The 16,358-nt window shown below is 47.0% G+C and overlaps 1 protein-coding gene across 1 annotated transcript; it reads right to left on the bottom strand.

Moving 5' to 3' along the window:
• Nucleotides 1-164: 164 nt before the first annotated feature.
• LOC128727841 (protein rolling stone) lies at nucleotides 165-10,105 on the bottom strand. Its single transcript, XM_053821787.1, has 6 exons — nucleotides 10,019-10,105; nucleotides 6,111-6,354; nucleotides 5,837-5,959; nucleotides 3,245-3,425; nucleotides 2,209-2,487; nucleotides 165-1,892 (listed from the first exon to the last, which is right to left on the bottom strand). Exons 1-6 carry the CDS (start codon nucleotides 10,103-10,105, stop codon nucleotides 1,841-1,843), a joined length of 966 nt encoding a protein of 321 aa, XP_053677762.1. The 3' UTR covers nucleotides 165-1,840.
• Between the last annotated feature and the right edge of the window lie 6,253 nt (nucleotides 10,106-16,358).

The following is a 16,358-nucleotide window of genomic DNA, read 5'->3' on the forward strand; positions in this document are numbered from 1 at the left end:
ACGGTATTTTATGTTGACCTGGGGATAATACTCTGTAATAAACAAGATTTATAAATATTTTACGCAAATATATACTTACACAAGGGATCACGTCGAAAAAAAAAACACCATTGCATAACGGAACTTTTCTCAAACATAAGAAAATTGAAGCAACAGCAGTCGTTTGAACATGATTTTTATATACTTTGCTTTCGCTTTACTCTAGACAAACCAATCAACTTATAAATGGAATGTTTGTTTCTTTGTTTGGTTGTTTGCTTTCCCCTCACTTGTTTAGTTTTGATTGCTCACTCCCGCACTCTCTCTCGGTCTCTCTCGTTTATGTTGTACCATTCTCGCACGTTTGTCTGTTACAGAATTTCTACGCCCCATTAAAATGCATTCAATCTGCGTTTGAATCTCCAGATGGCGCCTGCCTCTCCGATCCGTCAATGCTATCAATGGTGTGGCCCTTTTCGGGACATTGTTAACGCTAAAACTTACGCACGGGATCGGGCTCTCCCTCGTAACAGTTGAGAATATCACCAGTTTTCCGTTTTGCAGACTATTGCAGAAGCGAACCAACGTCTTGCCTTCATATACGAGTTTTTTTTTAACTCTTATTGCCCCTACATCTTACCAGCCCTCCACTTCCTTCCTACCAAACAATCTAATCATTTTGTCTTTTTGTTTTGTTCCTTTTACTATGATACTTGTTTTATGTCTTCAAATATATTTCTAGAATCAACGACTGTACTTTAAAGACGCATTCTTACGGGATCCAACATTGTGTGTTTTTTGTTACTTATGTGAGTGTTTTTTTTTGTTTACTTTCAACTTGCATTGTTCTGTGTGCGTGTGTGTGTGTGTGTGAGTGGGTATGTATTTGGTTTCGTTTTGTAATCCCTCGCCACCGTTCACCGACGAAAAAACGTTTTGTGAGCAAATATTAACTTTATACGCTAGTTCTAACATTTCGTGAGTGATGTCAGTGGTTTCGAGCGGTAGGCGCACGAATCGGTGATGCTTTTTGTGTCTCTGTCTCTGTGTGTGTGTGTGTGTTTATGTTTTTTTAACGCTTTGTTTTCTTTTTCAATTTTTTTTTCAAATCTTTTTTTTGTGTGTCATTTTGTGTCTCTTTGCGTTTATAATACGATTACGGGAAAAGAGATGCTACTGTGAACGAACCCTGCGGACAGTTCTAGGACGGGGGAAGGTGAACCGGGGAGGCCGGAAGGTGCGTGGGTGAAGGGATCTTCGAAAGGGGACGTGATAGAGGAAACGGTACGAACGCTTACGCTGCAACCCATACGGGCAGCACTACGATTATTAGGAACAAAACCACGCCGCACATCCAAACACGAACGCTTCGCGGTGCTTGTGGGCCGGCGCACGTGGGGAAAATGCGTACTGGCGGGAGCTTTTCCGGCAGTTTCCCGCACCACGACAATCGACGCTAAACTAAAACGCTAACCTAAACTAGTACGATGACTGAACGAACGAGAAACCTATATCGTTAAATGCGAGTATTGAAATCGGGTGCCCCGAAATGGGTCGCAATCGAACGCAAAAATGTGCATCCATGCGATCGACCCTGGGCTGGCACCCAAACCGTTGGACACGTTGGCTTCCTGGCTCCTGGGCGCGTTCGGCACACCGAAACACTTCTTTCTCTGGCCGAATACCGTTCTCCCGGAGGGTTTTTTTTCCCCCAAAATGTTGCCAACATCAAACGAGAACAAAAAGCGTAAAAAAAAACGAAAACCGAATCACGATGCAAATGCACATGCACACGAGCGCACATGCACACACGGGATATCGCTGTTAACTCTGGGGAGACATTGGTCGAGCAAAGGTGCTATTAGCGCAGTGAAGCCACCTGACGCAAGCCCCTTCCGTCGTGGCGCGATTCTCTTCGATGGTGGAAAGCGTGCGATGTGTGAATGAGATGGAAGAAAACGGGAAAGAGAGAGAGAGAGAGAGAGAAAGAGAGAGAGAGAGAAAAGATAAAATTTACAATTTCCGAATGGGGTTATGCTCCCTTCTTGCCACAAAACTCTCCTTCGGGGCAACGGGAGCTTTTTAAAGTTTTTTTCCTAGGGAGAATAAACTGCAGGATTGTGTTGGAGCAGAGCAATGGGGTAGGGCATGAGGAGGGAAACCGGAAGCGGGGAAGGGGCACTCGTGGCCCAGCATAAAGCACGGTTGTCCACTGGCATTGGCGCTCACTTCAGATCGACGACGGCTGTTGGATTGAGGAAGTTCTCCCGCTGCGCCTCTTCCATCGAGGAGAGAGTTCGCGTGATCGAGGTGATCTTCTCGTTGCTGCTCGACTTGCTGCTATTGCCCTGGACGCAGACACGCGCGTACAGCCACACTCGCAGGCAGTACAGGCAGTAGCACAGGAAGTGCATCAGGAACACGGCGAAGATGCCGAGCGCACAGATGACGATCGATTTGCCCGGCTTCGTCCAGTCGAGCATCTTGTAGATGCTGGAGTCGTTGTGTCTGAGTGGATGAGAGCGCGTTGCATGTGAAGGGAGAATAAAATGAGATTATTTAAGAATGAATCCTTTTGCAGGGTGAGCAGTACGGCAGAACGATCCTACAGAGTAATATGATTACGATGCAATATATGCTCAAGAGCATTATTTGTACCAAAATGAGTCATGAAAAAATTAGGTTATCTATGTCCAAGCTTTTAGAAAAAGCTCATAAAGCTTCATAGCAAAGAACGAGAGGATAGAGAAGTTTCTAGAAATTGCAGAATTATAATAAAATAGTCCTAGTCTACTCGCTTCTTCTCACCAAGAAGTCAGCGGCACATAACTGCACACACCATTCGCTAAGTGTGAGCCCTTACATCACCCACGGTAATTATCACCATCACGGGAATAATAGAGACGGGATTAATTTCCCGTTTCTTCCCTCCAGAATTGGAAATTGATGCTCTTTCACCGAGCTCAGCTAGCCGCAGTGCAGCGCGACATAAACTGTCCGTACGTAGACAATCACGCCAAAGACGCGCCACTTTGCTCAATTATTAAAGCGCCCTCCTCAGTTCGATGTACTCGAGCACGAGCACCGGTGGGACATAATTTATTCACGTGTATGTGTTTTCGGTGCGCGATCGTCCCATCCATCCCTTCGCGGGTGCGAAAGCTACGATCGCAATTGACAGCCTAATTAATCCGGCCACAAATTGGGCGCTGGCACCAGAACAGTGAAGGGAATCGTTTTGTCGCGTGGATGAGACGGAGCTTACCTGTCCGTTCCGCCGGCCAAGTAATAGATGATGGAGAAGAGCGCATATGCCACCCCGATGCCGGTCGTCCAGTACGCGTGGTTCAGCTTGATCGGATGTCCGACGATGGTCAGGTCAATTAGCATAATGATGGAGTTGAGCACGTGCACCATGAGATTTACGGCATCGACGCGGTTTTTACCTTCGAGAAGGAGCAGATTAAAATTTTCTATTAGCACCGAAACGAACTGTGACTGCGGGGAGGCTGGAAAGGACCAGCCTGTTTGGTGGAGTTGAGAGTAAAACGTAATCGATGGAATTTAATTTGATTTAGGTCGATTTGTTGGCACACTACGAGGAAGAAAGTGAGGATGAGGATAGCATAGTCGATGACCTGATGTTTTGGAGGGTGAGACCCCAGAGGTTGCGAACGGATGAAGGATATTGGATGTGGCACAAACATTGTGATAGTGATCAATTATTTCGCTCTAGAATTTAATTACTGATATGGATGTGAACGGTTTCCCAATCAATAGCATTATATGAACATTTTGGAGTGATATTAGATTAGATAAATTCAAACCGATTGCAAAGCAATTGGGTTTTGCTACTGATGAGCTACGGTGTTCAGTTCCTATACAAAATATGAAAATTTTATCTGAGTCTTTTGTAATAAACGAAAAGCAATCATCGTCATTTCATATCATACAAATTATTTGCAAACAAAACACAAAATGGAAATGAAATTTGAACGAACCGTTAAACCGATGTGGGCTGTGAGTGATGAATGTGAACCATAATGCCTTCGTCAGCAGTTTTATGGAAAGAATAATCCCCTCATTTGATGAAAATTTGGCAAAAAAAAGCTTTAGTTGCTCATCATCGGGCAGCTTTAATGTTGCACCACCAGCATCATATAGCTCGGAGGCTTTGTATCAAATATTATCAGTTCTAGCATCATGGCTGAGCCCAAAATCCTCCCCTAACGTCCTGCACCCGTCGCAATTGCGCCTTTGGTCGTGCGCTCTAATGAGCAACCAGGCGCCTCCATGCGTATCACAAAAGCAACAATTGGAAGTAGGGAAGCAAGAAGAACCATAAATCCCCGGGACAGTCTGCATCCATAGCAGCATCGCTCTAACACCAACTGGCACCATCCGTTGAGCCATAGGTATGTGTGTGTGTGTGAATGAGTTTTTTTTGTCGTTGTCGTTTTGTTATCTTCTCATTTCCCACCCAAAGCTCGTACGTCGTACGGTCGTACGAGCACAAGTAAATGCTTAATAATAGACAGCATGTGATTAAAGCATGGAAATGCTACAAATCCCACCCCCTCTCCTTCACCGATGTCCTTTTTCTCCAATCGACACCGGCATGTCAACACGTGGCACGGTCCTGGCAGCCATTGTTTGACCGGTTGTACCGAGGAAGATTAAAATTCACAATCTTTTGCTGCAATCCAGTGCGATAACGCTCCGATGCACATGCATGCATTTGCATGCAGGACCGCATGGCACATGGGTGGTTCGCAACTGTTTGCGATCTTTCGTTTCGTTGAATATGCCAGAAATTAACGCTATCGTACTGCGAATGGTGAATGCAGTACGCAGCCATACTGTCAGCTTGCTGGGAAAACGTGGCATGTTTTGTGGCGCACTGTGCACTTTGGAATAAAACACCTTCCCCCCAGGAAGGTTGCGATGGGTCGAAGACGCAAAGTACGAGACGCTCCCATCTCGAGCGGATGCCGGCGATTATTCGTGGGAAAGCAAGAAAAAAAAGGAGAAAACTAAAAATGCGCATTCGAAAAACGGTCCCGGAAGTTGTTACGGGTTTGCGTTGCAAGCAAATTTGCACCTCAACCACCTCAAACCACCGGGCAGGAAATATGGTGCATGACTGTTCTGAGGTGGAATAATGATCCTTACCGACCCTGGGGAATGGTCGGAAACGGATTTTTTACACCTGGCTCTCGCGGGTAAATCACCGGATGCAGTTCCCAGGATGGCCTCTCTTTCGGTGGCCCTGTTTCTTCACTTCGCACAAAAGTTACACAAAACGCAATCGTTTCCGCGCGTTTCCGGCAAAGAGTGTAAGAGAACCGCCAAATGGTGGGCTTTGTTTGTCGCTAATTAGGGAGCAAACAGCACTTTTGAAAATCAAGCTCACGAACAGGAAGTGTAGGAGCGAAACACGTTAATGCTTATCGTGGTGCAAAATGCATTCACAAGGGCTTGCTTTTGAGTGTAATCAGTTTATACGAGCTGGTATTGAAAGCCAGAGGCTGCAATTCAAGCACAATATTGGATTAAAGAGGAGCTTGGATTTCCACGAAAAATGCATGCGAACGGTATCGGCAATTGCTGTGAATATTTATGTTGGTTTGGTTTGGAGACTGATCAATTTTAGCTGACTTTAGACGGTACGATTTAAAACGAAACGGATGCAAGCACAAGTGAAACGCTTCTCCATTCCTTGCTGCCCCCATTTGGGGTCGGAATATTGTACCAATCAACCCAGTATCGGTGTGATGCCGCAGTTTCCCGGACGGACTGGGCGCACGTGTTTGACAAGGCACTTCGGCACATCGCCACTCGGCCGGTCTATACTCACTTGGGTCGTACACGAACGTCCAGTAAACGATGGTGACGATGAACGAGTAGACGGTCGCAATCGTGTACGCAATCCAGTAGACCGAATGCAGCCGACTTTCCCGTGCGACGTGGATGTTCCACTCTGGCAGAGAGAGAGAAGAAAGAAGAGACACACGCATTACACGCAAAGGCGGAAGGTACATCATCCGGTAACGACACCGGCCAGCCGGAAGTAATGGAATTGACAATTTTCCTCGCGACCGAGCACATCGGACACACACACACACACTTACCAAACTCATTCCGGTCGATCATCAGCCCTTTGGTGACGATGATGGCGGCCAGCCAGGCCTGGATGGTGCACGCTATCAGGGCCCAGTGCGTCAGGTAGATCCACCATTTGGCGTAGTGGTGCTCGAACATCGGTTCCGACCGGCCGATGTCCAGCACGGAGCAGACGAGCATCGCCAGGAACACGATGGCCACTATCAGCCGGTACAGCAGGTAGCATATACCGACCTGGGTGCTGCTTTGCCACTGTGTGAGAGAAAAAGAAAGAAAGCGTGAAAGCGGAAGATAGAAAGAGAAAAAGAGAGCGAGTGTATTAACGGCGGACGAGCAAAAAAGCACGCGAAACTAAACAGACTAAAGCAAACGAATGAAATGAAAAAAAAAAAGATTCACAAACTGAGCTGCAAAAATGCAGATTTGCGCCGCTGACGGACACAAAGTTGTGATTGGGATGATGATTGTTTTTTTTTGTGTGTGTCTTCGCCTTCTTGCTCACTTTATACGCGCCCCCGGGTTTTCGTGTTTTCCCAGCCAACTTTGATGGTGCCTTCGTCCCTTCATAAATCCACACTGCTGCTCTCGGACTGCTCTCCCACCTGATGGCGATGGGGTGATGGAGTGCTCTTTTTGAATTTTTCATCCCGCTCTGGGGCGCGGTGGCCGTTTTTCGAATGGCGAATGGCACAATTTGGGAGCTTTGAATCAGCAGCGCGTGTGCGGGCCAGAAATGCGGCGTTGAAATATTAAAGCACGCCAGAGAGCGTTTTTTGTGTGTGTGTCCGTGCCCGGTTTAACGCAACTGGACATTTCGCTGAGCTGGCAGCTGCTGGTCGGAAAAAAGGAGTTGAAAAATGCCCCGGGTCTGAGTGAATGTGATGTAAGGTTAATAATTGATCGATTGAAGTCAGGCCAGTAAATAAGAATTTAACTTGGTATGTTTGTCTATTAGAAAAAAAAATCTCCATAACCTTTTGCTTTTGGGACAGTGGGATATGGTTGACCATTAATTAATGCATACACCTACAACACACGCTTCATTTGATGTTTGAGCTTTTGCTGTTTCTGCCCTAAAGTATTGCATTTTTATGGACCTTATGCTTTATGCTTTTATTCCAAGGGCTAGCAATTTCAAAACATTTTTTGCGTTGATTACGAGTGTCAAAAAAAGGCTGTAGCTTTTCTAATGGAAATCGAAACGTGTTAGAAGCATGGTTTCATGTTGGATAAAGCTTAAATATCTTACGAATTACTACACTTTTGTGCTCTTAAAAGCAATAAAGGATATGCTTTAATCAAGTTATACAAGTGTCTGCATTAGCGATTAATTTTTAGCACCATAGATAGCTAACAATTGCTTTTCAAATTTGACTTTAACATGGCATCAGTACTTTAATTATTCTTTAAATTCATAACTACCCTCAAAGGAGTTAATCCCACCAGTGGGACACCCTGTCCACCCATGAATTGCCATCGATTGTAACCACCATGGCCCAAAATCAGAAAGACAAACAAATTACGAATGCAACTCCGGTGGGAATTGGCACAATTGAAGAGGAACCCCTGGAAATGTACTATTTGAATTAATTAAGGCATTGTTGAAGCCACAAGTACGTGAAATGCGCTTCGCACGCGAAAGCAAAAACACCGGAAAGAAAAACCGATAAATATTTGACTGCAGTACTTTTCAATTTGTTCCGCGTTGTGAAAAATGTCGAGAAAACTTCTCGCTATTGCTAGTCTGTTTTTTTTGCTTCCTCCCTCCACCGAAAAGTCACAACCGTAGAGAGAAACGAAACAATGTGGCCAAAAGAATGCGAAGTGCCATGCCGGAGCGGGGACACTCAATCGCACCCCGAAAAGTTGATTTTTGCGGCACGTTCTTTATGGGACCGGTTCCATGATTCATAGAATGCAGCCCTTCAGGAGCGGCCATTTTCGGGCTGCGCGCTCGTGTTTGATCGTCCGCTTCCTGCTTCATTCCGTTCTCGCCAATTTTTGTTTTCAATAAATAGCGCCGCACATCCCGGAGCCCGTTCGGGGCGTCCATTTGCGAGTGTATGTGTGCGCCTATCAGACTGCCTGCCGGTCCGGACTGTCGCACTGCCTTCGGTACGTGTGATGCCACTTTTCCATATTGTTCTCTCGTTGTCATCTGCGCTGTTGATATTTGTGACCCACCTTCTGCCATCCCGTCTGTCGCACTATGGTACGGGCTATTGATTTTCGTCCCGAGGACAGCTTAGCCCTTGGCCTCAAGTGAGTTTTAAAATTCCAAAATTGTGAAACCTGCGGCAGCGCTATTTAATACATATCTATATAAATGTGTTTGTGCGCGAGTGCTCTTCTTATTCGAGTTTTCACACTTGCCTTTTTTCATCTGTTTTTATGTTGGTGCGATATTCCTATTGTTTTGGTGTAGTGTTTTTTTTTTCACTCTTTTCCATTTGTTATTTCTTTTCTCTTTTTAGCTCGCAAAAGTTTCCTTGTTATATTTATTTCCCCCTACCACCAGCATCACAATGTGCATCATCCTGGCCCTGTTGGCACGTGGCGCTGGGTTTGCGCATTCATTTTTTACCTTCTACTTCCCAATCCCAACTTAAAAAAAAACGTATGAAAAACACAAATGGCCATTGCCGCAAATTTACTGTTTGTGTGTGTGTGTGTCGTTGCGTAAATGATGCTTTACGGCCAAAGCACGTACCCGAAGAAGGGAACCAGCTCTCGGGTGACTTACACACTCTATCACTGGTCCACAGGCATAAGGGGATAAGGCGTGTGCCCTTAACGATCGAAGGAGGCGAAGAGATAGCCAAGCGCGAGCACCGTGGGACCATAACAACCAGCGAGTGTTTTAATTTCGATAGCCATGGAGGCGCCTGGTGCCTGGTGTGACGGCGAGCTTTTGGTGCTTCGGGCACTGATGGGGTTCGCGTGAATGCAGTCGAGTCATGTGTATAATGGGAGTGTAATGGCTCTGCTTTAGTGTCGCGTTCCCGAATGTGGTGATATGCATTATTGTGGTCGCATAAAAAACACTACAAATCATGGTGCGAACGAAGCACGGACATGTCGGGCTCGAATGGACATCCCGGAAGTAGCCGTAGGGCTTGAAAGTGCGTCAAACCGCTGAACAAACGTGCACACTGTGAAGTCCTCCCACGAAGGGTAACCATTAAAGTGTTTTGAAATGATTTCCGAAGCTCATTTCTTGCGCTGACTCCGCCTTGCAACATGTGCAATGATTCGCCATCTCATTAAACAACGTGCATCGATACGCGTCCTTGCACGGCGTATGTGTCTCGTCCGACCCGGTGTGACCTATTTCGATGCGATTCACACGCGTCCTGCCTGAGCTGAATGCCAGGGCTACACAAACCCCTAAGGGGCTTTGTGGGAAGCCTTTCCGCCATCTCGAGCGAGATATCTGCGCCCGACGAGAGTGGCTTATCTTTAGCACCCTTCGCCCGGTTGAGTTATGCACCAGATAAAGCGGAAATGTCATCGGGTGGCTCGTGTCCTGCTAGCGCGCCTAGCTGTCATAATCCCGGGCGCTCTCTCACTCTCTCTCTCTCTCTCTCTCCCTCTCTGACTATTTCTCTTTCAAGTGCTCGGGAACAGCGGACACCGTCTCTTATCGACGCCCCGCAGGAGATGGCGCCTTGTTCGTTTGGCGTTTATTTATGCATCTCAACCTGTTTATTAGCCCGTTTTCCCCAGCTGCCCGTTGGGCGTTATCTCCTCCCCCATCCCGAGGGGCGTGCGAAAAACTCGCACCGGCATAAAATCCACCTCCCATTCACGGCCGGAAAACAAAAGCACACGCTGCGAAATGCGACGTGGAAAAAAGGATACAAGCACTCGCGTGTGCACACACACACACCCACATACACACTGCGGTTGGACTTACCTGGCACAGATAGAAGTGATGCCGTTCGACGCGGTTCGGTGAGCTGCTCGGTTTCGGCATGCAGCTGCTCCATATTTTGGTAACCATGACTCTGCAGGGGCGAGAAACAAAAACACACGGTTCAATTAAAGTTTATTCCGGCACTGACGTAAAAGTGCTGCAACACCGGAACCGGACGTGCAGGGCTACTGCTGTCAAGGTGAGCTGCCTCAGAACAAAGTAAGACCGGATGAAAGTAAGTGCCCAGGATGTGCGTCGCAAAGCGGGCATGACGCGTGAGGCGAAGGTTTGCAGCAATCAACGCCATGCGCGATGGCCGAATGCGTTCATTAAAGTGCTGCGAAGGATTCGGATAGCGGAGGGAAGGAGACTGCTGGACGAGCAGTTGATTTAGTTAATCGAAACAACCCCGCCGGATTACGGCGAAGCTTGTCCGGGGGTTGGGCTATTTTTAGGAATTTGGAGTTAGGAGAAGATTTAAAGGATTATCTTGGATTTCACTTGGCGTGTCGTGTGGCTTTGTAAGAATTTTCCGGAACCGGTGCAGGGTCGGATTCGAGTCGAGGCTTTCAATTTCCAGCGCCGGTACCTGGACGGGTATGCGCAAATGTTTGTAGGGTTTGTTATACGAGAAGAAATTGGATGCCATTTCAAGGCAAACGTTGATTGAAGTTTCCTTACCAATTTTTTTTTTCGCAAGCAAATAGTGAGTATTTAATTACAATGCGTAAACATGTTTGACATTTGCATACATTTTCATGGATCGAGGGTAAATTTTTTTGCGATTTGGAATAAATATATCTTTACCATTTTTAGTCTCAAAATAATACCTAATAATGACAATTTATGTATTTTATTTTTATGATACAATGATGCACATATTATCACAAATACGATTTCCTTCGAATTCAACTGCGTAACAAAGTTTCCCAATCTCACCGAAATAGGCAAAAAGAAACTCTAGTTCCTTCTAAATGTAGCCATTTGCGTGCCGTGCATGCGGCATATTTCTCGCAGCATACGCAAACCGTTGGTGTAATGTACCAATTAATGATCATTTGATCTCATTAGCAACCACCACCGCCATCAAGCCTGAGAACCTCTCACCCAGCACGAGGCAGGAAACGATCTTGAAAATCGACCACGTTGCCTCGTATCAGCATCTCGCCCCAACGTGTGGTATCGAGAGGAAAATCGACAAAGTAGCTGCTCGGGAAATCTTGAAGCAGCGCGCCCTATTCATTAGCAAAAACGACGTTTGGCACGCCCGAGTGGCGTCGCCCATCTCGCGCAGAAACCCCAACGAGCGAAAGGAGCGTACGCGATTGCATCAGGCATCGTCCTTTGGTGCTTCCGCAACACGGCTAACAGGGAAGGATATCGAACCACCCTACCGAATCAGTGAGGGTTGAGGGCGAGCTACCGGACCGGAAAATCTTGCACATCAATTGCAGATTATTAAAATCGCACTCGTGGACGGTGCGTTGTTTCGCTCGGTTGCTCTAATGTGACACGGAATGTCCCTGAACGTGACCGTGCGTTAGCGGTCGCGAGCAGGTCTAAAGGTTCGTGTAGCAAACGAGGAGTTTGGTAGCAAAAAGGGAGCCAAATCGATCACGCAATACCTTTCGGGCGGGAGGTTTGGGTTAGCTTTCGTTGTCAACCCTAAAAGCCGGGGTTGAAAATCGAAGGAAAAAGGATCACATTGATAGGGGTTTGTAAGGGAATAAACGAACGAAAAAAAATGCTTCCTGGTCTGTCTAATCGATGTCAGCCCGTGGTCCGTGTTTTTGGGGGTTCAATTATTGCTACGGTGTCCAAGAAAAGGGCGCGTATCATTGCGATGGAAAAGTTATCCGGAGCTCCATCGAACAAACCCTCGCCGTATTCACGGTGCTTTTTTTTGTGAAGCCACGTGCCCAAGCGGAACCAACCGTCGTAATGCGAACCATAACGTTTTCAACCAAACTACCGCAATGAAATTGTCATGTTTATTCGCATCGCCATTTTTCTCTCCACCATTCTGTGCGCCGCGAGATAACGCGAATATATCGGATTTTGATAAAACATTCACACAAAAAAAAAAACAAAACAGGCGAGGGAAAAGCCAAATAACGGATCATATTTGAGTGGCATTATTATTTTTGGTTCGTGACACGTTGTACAGACAACAACAAAAAACACTAGATATTTGGCGTCATTAATTTCACGTGTCGCGAGCGTGCGGCAGGTGATGCGACCTTCCGGAACACCGCTGGATGCTGGTTGGAAACTATGAACCGATGCCAAAGCCTAATGTCGGTCAATTTTGTTTGCTCTCCACCGTCAGCGTCAATCAGCGAGCGATTGTTTAACGTAGTGGAAAGATTTCGCGATTCGCGAGGACTGGCATCGCGCGGGGTCGAAATAAACCAAACAATTTTGAGCCCCCCAGGGTAATGGCGGGTATGATTGAGGTGATTGCTAGTGATATTGCACAAATTGAAGGCTGGTGGAGTGACACCACACGTGAATGCGTACGGTCAAATTGAGGTGTTGATACGCGGTTAAATAATGTTGTTTTTGTTAGAAATGCGTTTTGAAAATCATATTTGATTATCTACCTGCGTTAGGTGTTTCGTTTTTACGCAGTTGGATGCCAGTGTTTCACACCTGAATGCTAAAGAAGTGCTCCGAATTGTAGCATAGATTTTGATTCTCTCAAATAAGTGATGCTATTGCTGCGATTTATAGCATTGAAATTTTGTGGAACGCTGAAATATATCAATTCCTCTAGATTTATCTTTTAAATCCAGGATCTCGTTTGCTTGCTATTAGCTCAAATTATTTTCTTAAAAAAGGATATATTTCTAATACGTATACATTCACAATCAAAGCAAAATACTCTGCGATAGATTTGATTATTTAAATGGTGCAATCTCCAAGCCACTGCATGGATAAACACACAAACATTTCATACACCTAAAACCACCTCGAACCATTTACCATACCGAACCATACCGTCTAATTTGCGTTCGAAGAAAACCCTAGCCCCCTTATCCATGCGAAATGCCATCACCGTCGATGTGTTTGCGGTGCGTTCTCGTTCCGGGGTAGTATTAATAACCCAAATTACCGGCGATCCGAAAGGCCCATCCTGGATGGCAATACCGCACCGGCGTTTCATTAAATCGGTCCTACAATCACGCAAATGCGTAACATTTCGCCATGCCGTTTTGTGTGCATTCGGAGCACCGAATTTCCTGCCACCCGGACGTATGTGACCGAGGTTCCACGAAGGACCATGAAGGGTAACCACCACCGGCTGGGGGAGCCCTCATTTGTTTCCGGTCCGACATTCCGAGCCGTGTAATTCGAAGAATAATTGAATTCGCTTCTCGGAAAGCTGGTAACAAAACCACTAACCGGGTTATTGATTGCCCCGAGCCAACCCGGAGCACTGGCACAGCTTCCCTTCAGCAGCTTTCATGCAGGAACCGGTGACGGTCAAGCGCCAAGTCACCGTAGCCGCACGTGCATCGAATGTCCTGAAGGTGCACGGTCCATTTCCTGCACGGACGTTGGACGATAGTGTGCTGATAAAAAAAGGCTGGAAACCTCGGTGCTCCCACTGGACATCATACTTTGTGTCCCACGCATGGCCTTCCCCGAAAAGGACATTCAGAGGGGGCAGATTTCTTGGGACGCATCTTCGAAGCGCATCACCAAACGGGACGAAAATTCAGATCACAGAGCGGAAGAAATAAAATGAAATAAAATAGACGCCGGGTGAATAAAAAACTTGTTGCCCGCTGGCGGCCATTTGAATTTCAATTACCATGTGAGCGGATGTGAGCCGCACCGAGCGTGCCACTGATTGCCCGGGCTTGCAGTGTCCTGCCGCCTGACGATCCGAGTGACAAGCTCGACCGGGTAGACCTCGTGCACGTGTGTGTGTGAGGTGGCGAGGCAGGACAAAATGGCAGCCCAACTTTACTGTTGCACAACGAACGACGTGAAAGCTCGGTACCGCGACTCGGTGCATCTTTACGTAACGGTTCTCACGGAGCCTGGAAGGGGATGGAACGAAGGTGGTTCCAGGATCACCGGGGGGTGACAGGAAACGAAATTGCGCACAGTTTTCCGAGCGGAACGGCTGCAGGATGCTGGATGCGGATGGCCTTGTTAGTCTGCCATCGATGGTGGGGGGATTTTTGGAGCGAATGTAAGAATTGAAGAAGAAAAAAAACAACAAACGGACACATAAGCAACAAGACATGAGCAGATTATACAATCGGAGTTACGACTCTTTGACACATGGTGTTGGTGGAACATTTACAGCGGGATTTATGCGCCACGTTTCTCGTACCAGGCTTTTGTCGTAACGAACGCCGAGAACGGATCACGTAAGATAAGCTGGCGGTGTTTGGTTGAAGTGAAGCGTTTGACTGCGCTAGTTTTATGTTCACACTTTTTTTTACCCTCGCGTAATGCGATTCGGTCAACAAACAAAACTTCGCTTCGTGTTAGCGCTACTGGCAAATGGAAATGTTTCCATTCAGCTTGTAAGTTACAGCACGATCTTTAACTCTCTTTCTCTCGCTTTGTCAAACGCCGACAAACAGCCTGCGAGAAGGCACATTCATTCAAAATATACATATAAAAAAAACGAAAGGGTTTTAAAAGACAGAGAGAAAGAGGGAAAAAAACAATTTCCATAATGGAATAAAACCCTCGCCGAGTGGCGGAAAAGCCATCCCACTGATGGCGAGCGAATCGGTTGGGCGTGAAAAACCAGAAGCCAGCGCTTTTGAACCGACCATTCGCTTCCACATCCGTGGGCAAAGATAAAGCCCCGAGAACCGAGCCCCGAGAAGCGCTTATCAATTTCCGCTGACGGTGAAAAATAGTGCACGCCCGCGATCGCTCCCTGGGCGGTCGCTTCTTGTTCGCCTTATCCCGCCCGCCGGTAATTAGACTATTCTGAAGCGCAGTGCAGTGACGTCCACGATAGCCCTCTGCTTTACGTTACTTTCGCCATCGCCATCGCGGCTTGCGATAGAGCGGTGGCGTTAGCAGAGGTCCTTGTGAAGGGTGACATTTTTAATTTGTTTTCCACGGTGCTCGATTTTCCCTTCGTCGCTTCGATCGTTAAAGACACTGCGTCAGACGCAATTAGCTTGCGGGCGTGAAGCAGCGGCACATTTATCAGCCAATAAAATGGGGGTGGTTGGAAGGAGTTTTAAAGCGAATCGGTTTAAACCAGCAGAATGAGAACTTTCACTAATCGCATCGACCGATCGAAATGCGACCTATAAATGACGGAACGAGTGTCCCGTAGTGTCCTGATCGTGGCACCCGGGGTGGGAAAATTGCATTCGCTTTTCCGACCTGTCACTTGATCACGTGATTCGTAGGAAAATCTCACCCAACCACCCACTTCCAACGGGGATGATGTCGAGTGCCACACGTCTTTTGATTGTTTCTTTTGTGCTCTTTCAAATTCACACACAAAGCTCTCCATCACGGTTCGAGTGTTCCAGTCATAACTTATCTTCACACTCGTCTGCCCACGGCCACGGCACCCCCATTTCTTGGAAAGAATAAGGAGAAGAAGAAGAAGAAGAAAGAAAACTTTCGGAAAAGCTGATCCGAAAACATGCACTCACTCAACCGGCAGCAGCTTCAGTTGCCTCGTTGCGCCCCAAACTCTCCCATTCCCAGCGCGTTCGAGGAAACCAGAATCACACATGACCGATGACCGGAAATCATCGCCCAAACACACACACACACACACACACGTACACATACACACAGTGTCTTGGCCGACTTGGATGTGGGCCATTAAGCTTGCTTCGATCCGAGGATTTGTCACCACCCTGGCGATGTCCTGGGCTGTCAAGGCGTGGCGAGGTGGCGAATCAAATTCGAAATGGCGAAGTTTTGTCGAATGCCCCCACACGTCGCCCGTCCCTTCTGCGAGGATGATGGACCGGGGATAAAAGCATAAGGCGTATGGCGCGAACGGAAACGAGCGCATACGCACGGAAATGAAAGAAGAAGAAGAAGAACGGGGGAAAAAAAGCACATACACATACACAGCACCGCTTTCAGCAAATCATATCAAAAGAATATGGAATTTATTCAAACGAAATCCATCCAATTCCTTGCCGGCAAGGATGCGTCCCCTCTCCGGGTTCGCCAGTTCATCCGCAAGCGCGCTGAAGCCTCGGGCGACACTTCCTTCTTTGGGTTGAATCGGGAAAAAGATTAAATTTCCTGGCCGGAGTCGTGCCGCGCGGGAGAAAAACCGAGTGAGGACGAAACGGAACGCGTGTACGTGTACATATTTCTACATTTA

This window comes from Anopheles nili, chromosome 3, assembly GCF_943737925.1.
Source record: "Anopheles nili chromosome 3, idAnoNiliSN_F5_01, whole genome shotgun sequence".
In the NCBI taxonomy this organism is placed as follows: domain Eukaryota; kingdom Metazoa; phylum Arthropoda; class Insecta; order Diptera; family Culicidae; genus Anopheles; species Anopheles nili.

What these genes read in the sequence shown, in the direction of transcription:
- LOC128727841 (XM_053821787.1), bottom strand. Translation starts at nt 10,105, where the DNA reads ATGGTTACCAAAATATGGAGCAGCTGCATGCCGAAACCGAGCAGCTCA. An exon ending in GATCGACCGGAATGAGTTTG is followed by an intron (nt 5,960 to 6,110) that starts GTAAGTGTGTGT and finishes TCTCTCTGCCAG; the next exon opens with AGTGGAACATCCACGTCGCA. An exon ending in GACGTTCGTGTACGACCCAA is followed by an intron (nt 3,426 to 5,836) that starts GTGAGTATAGAC and finishes TCCTTCTCGAAG; the next exon opens with GTAAAAACCGCGTCGATGCC.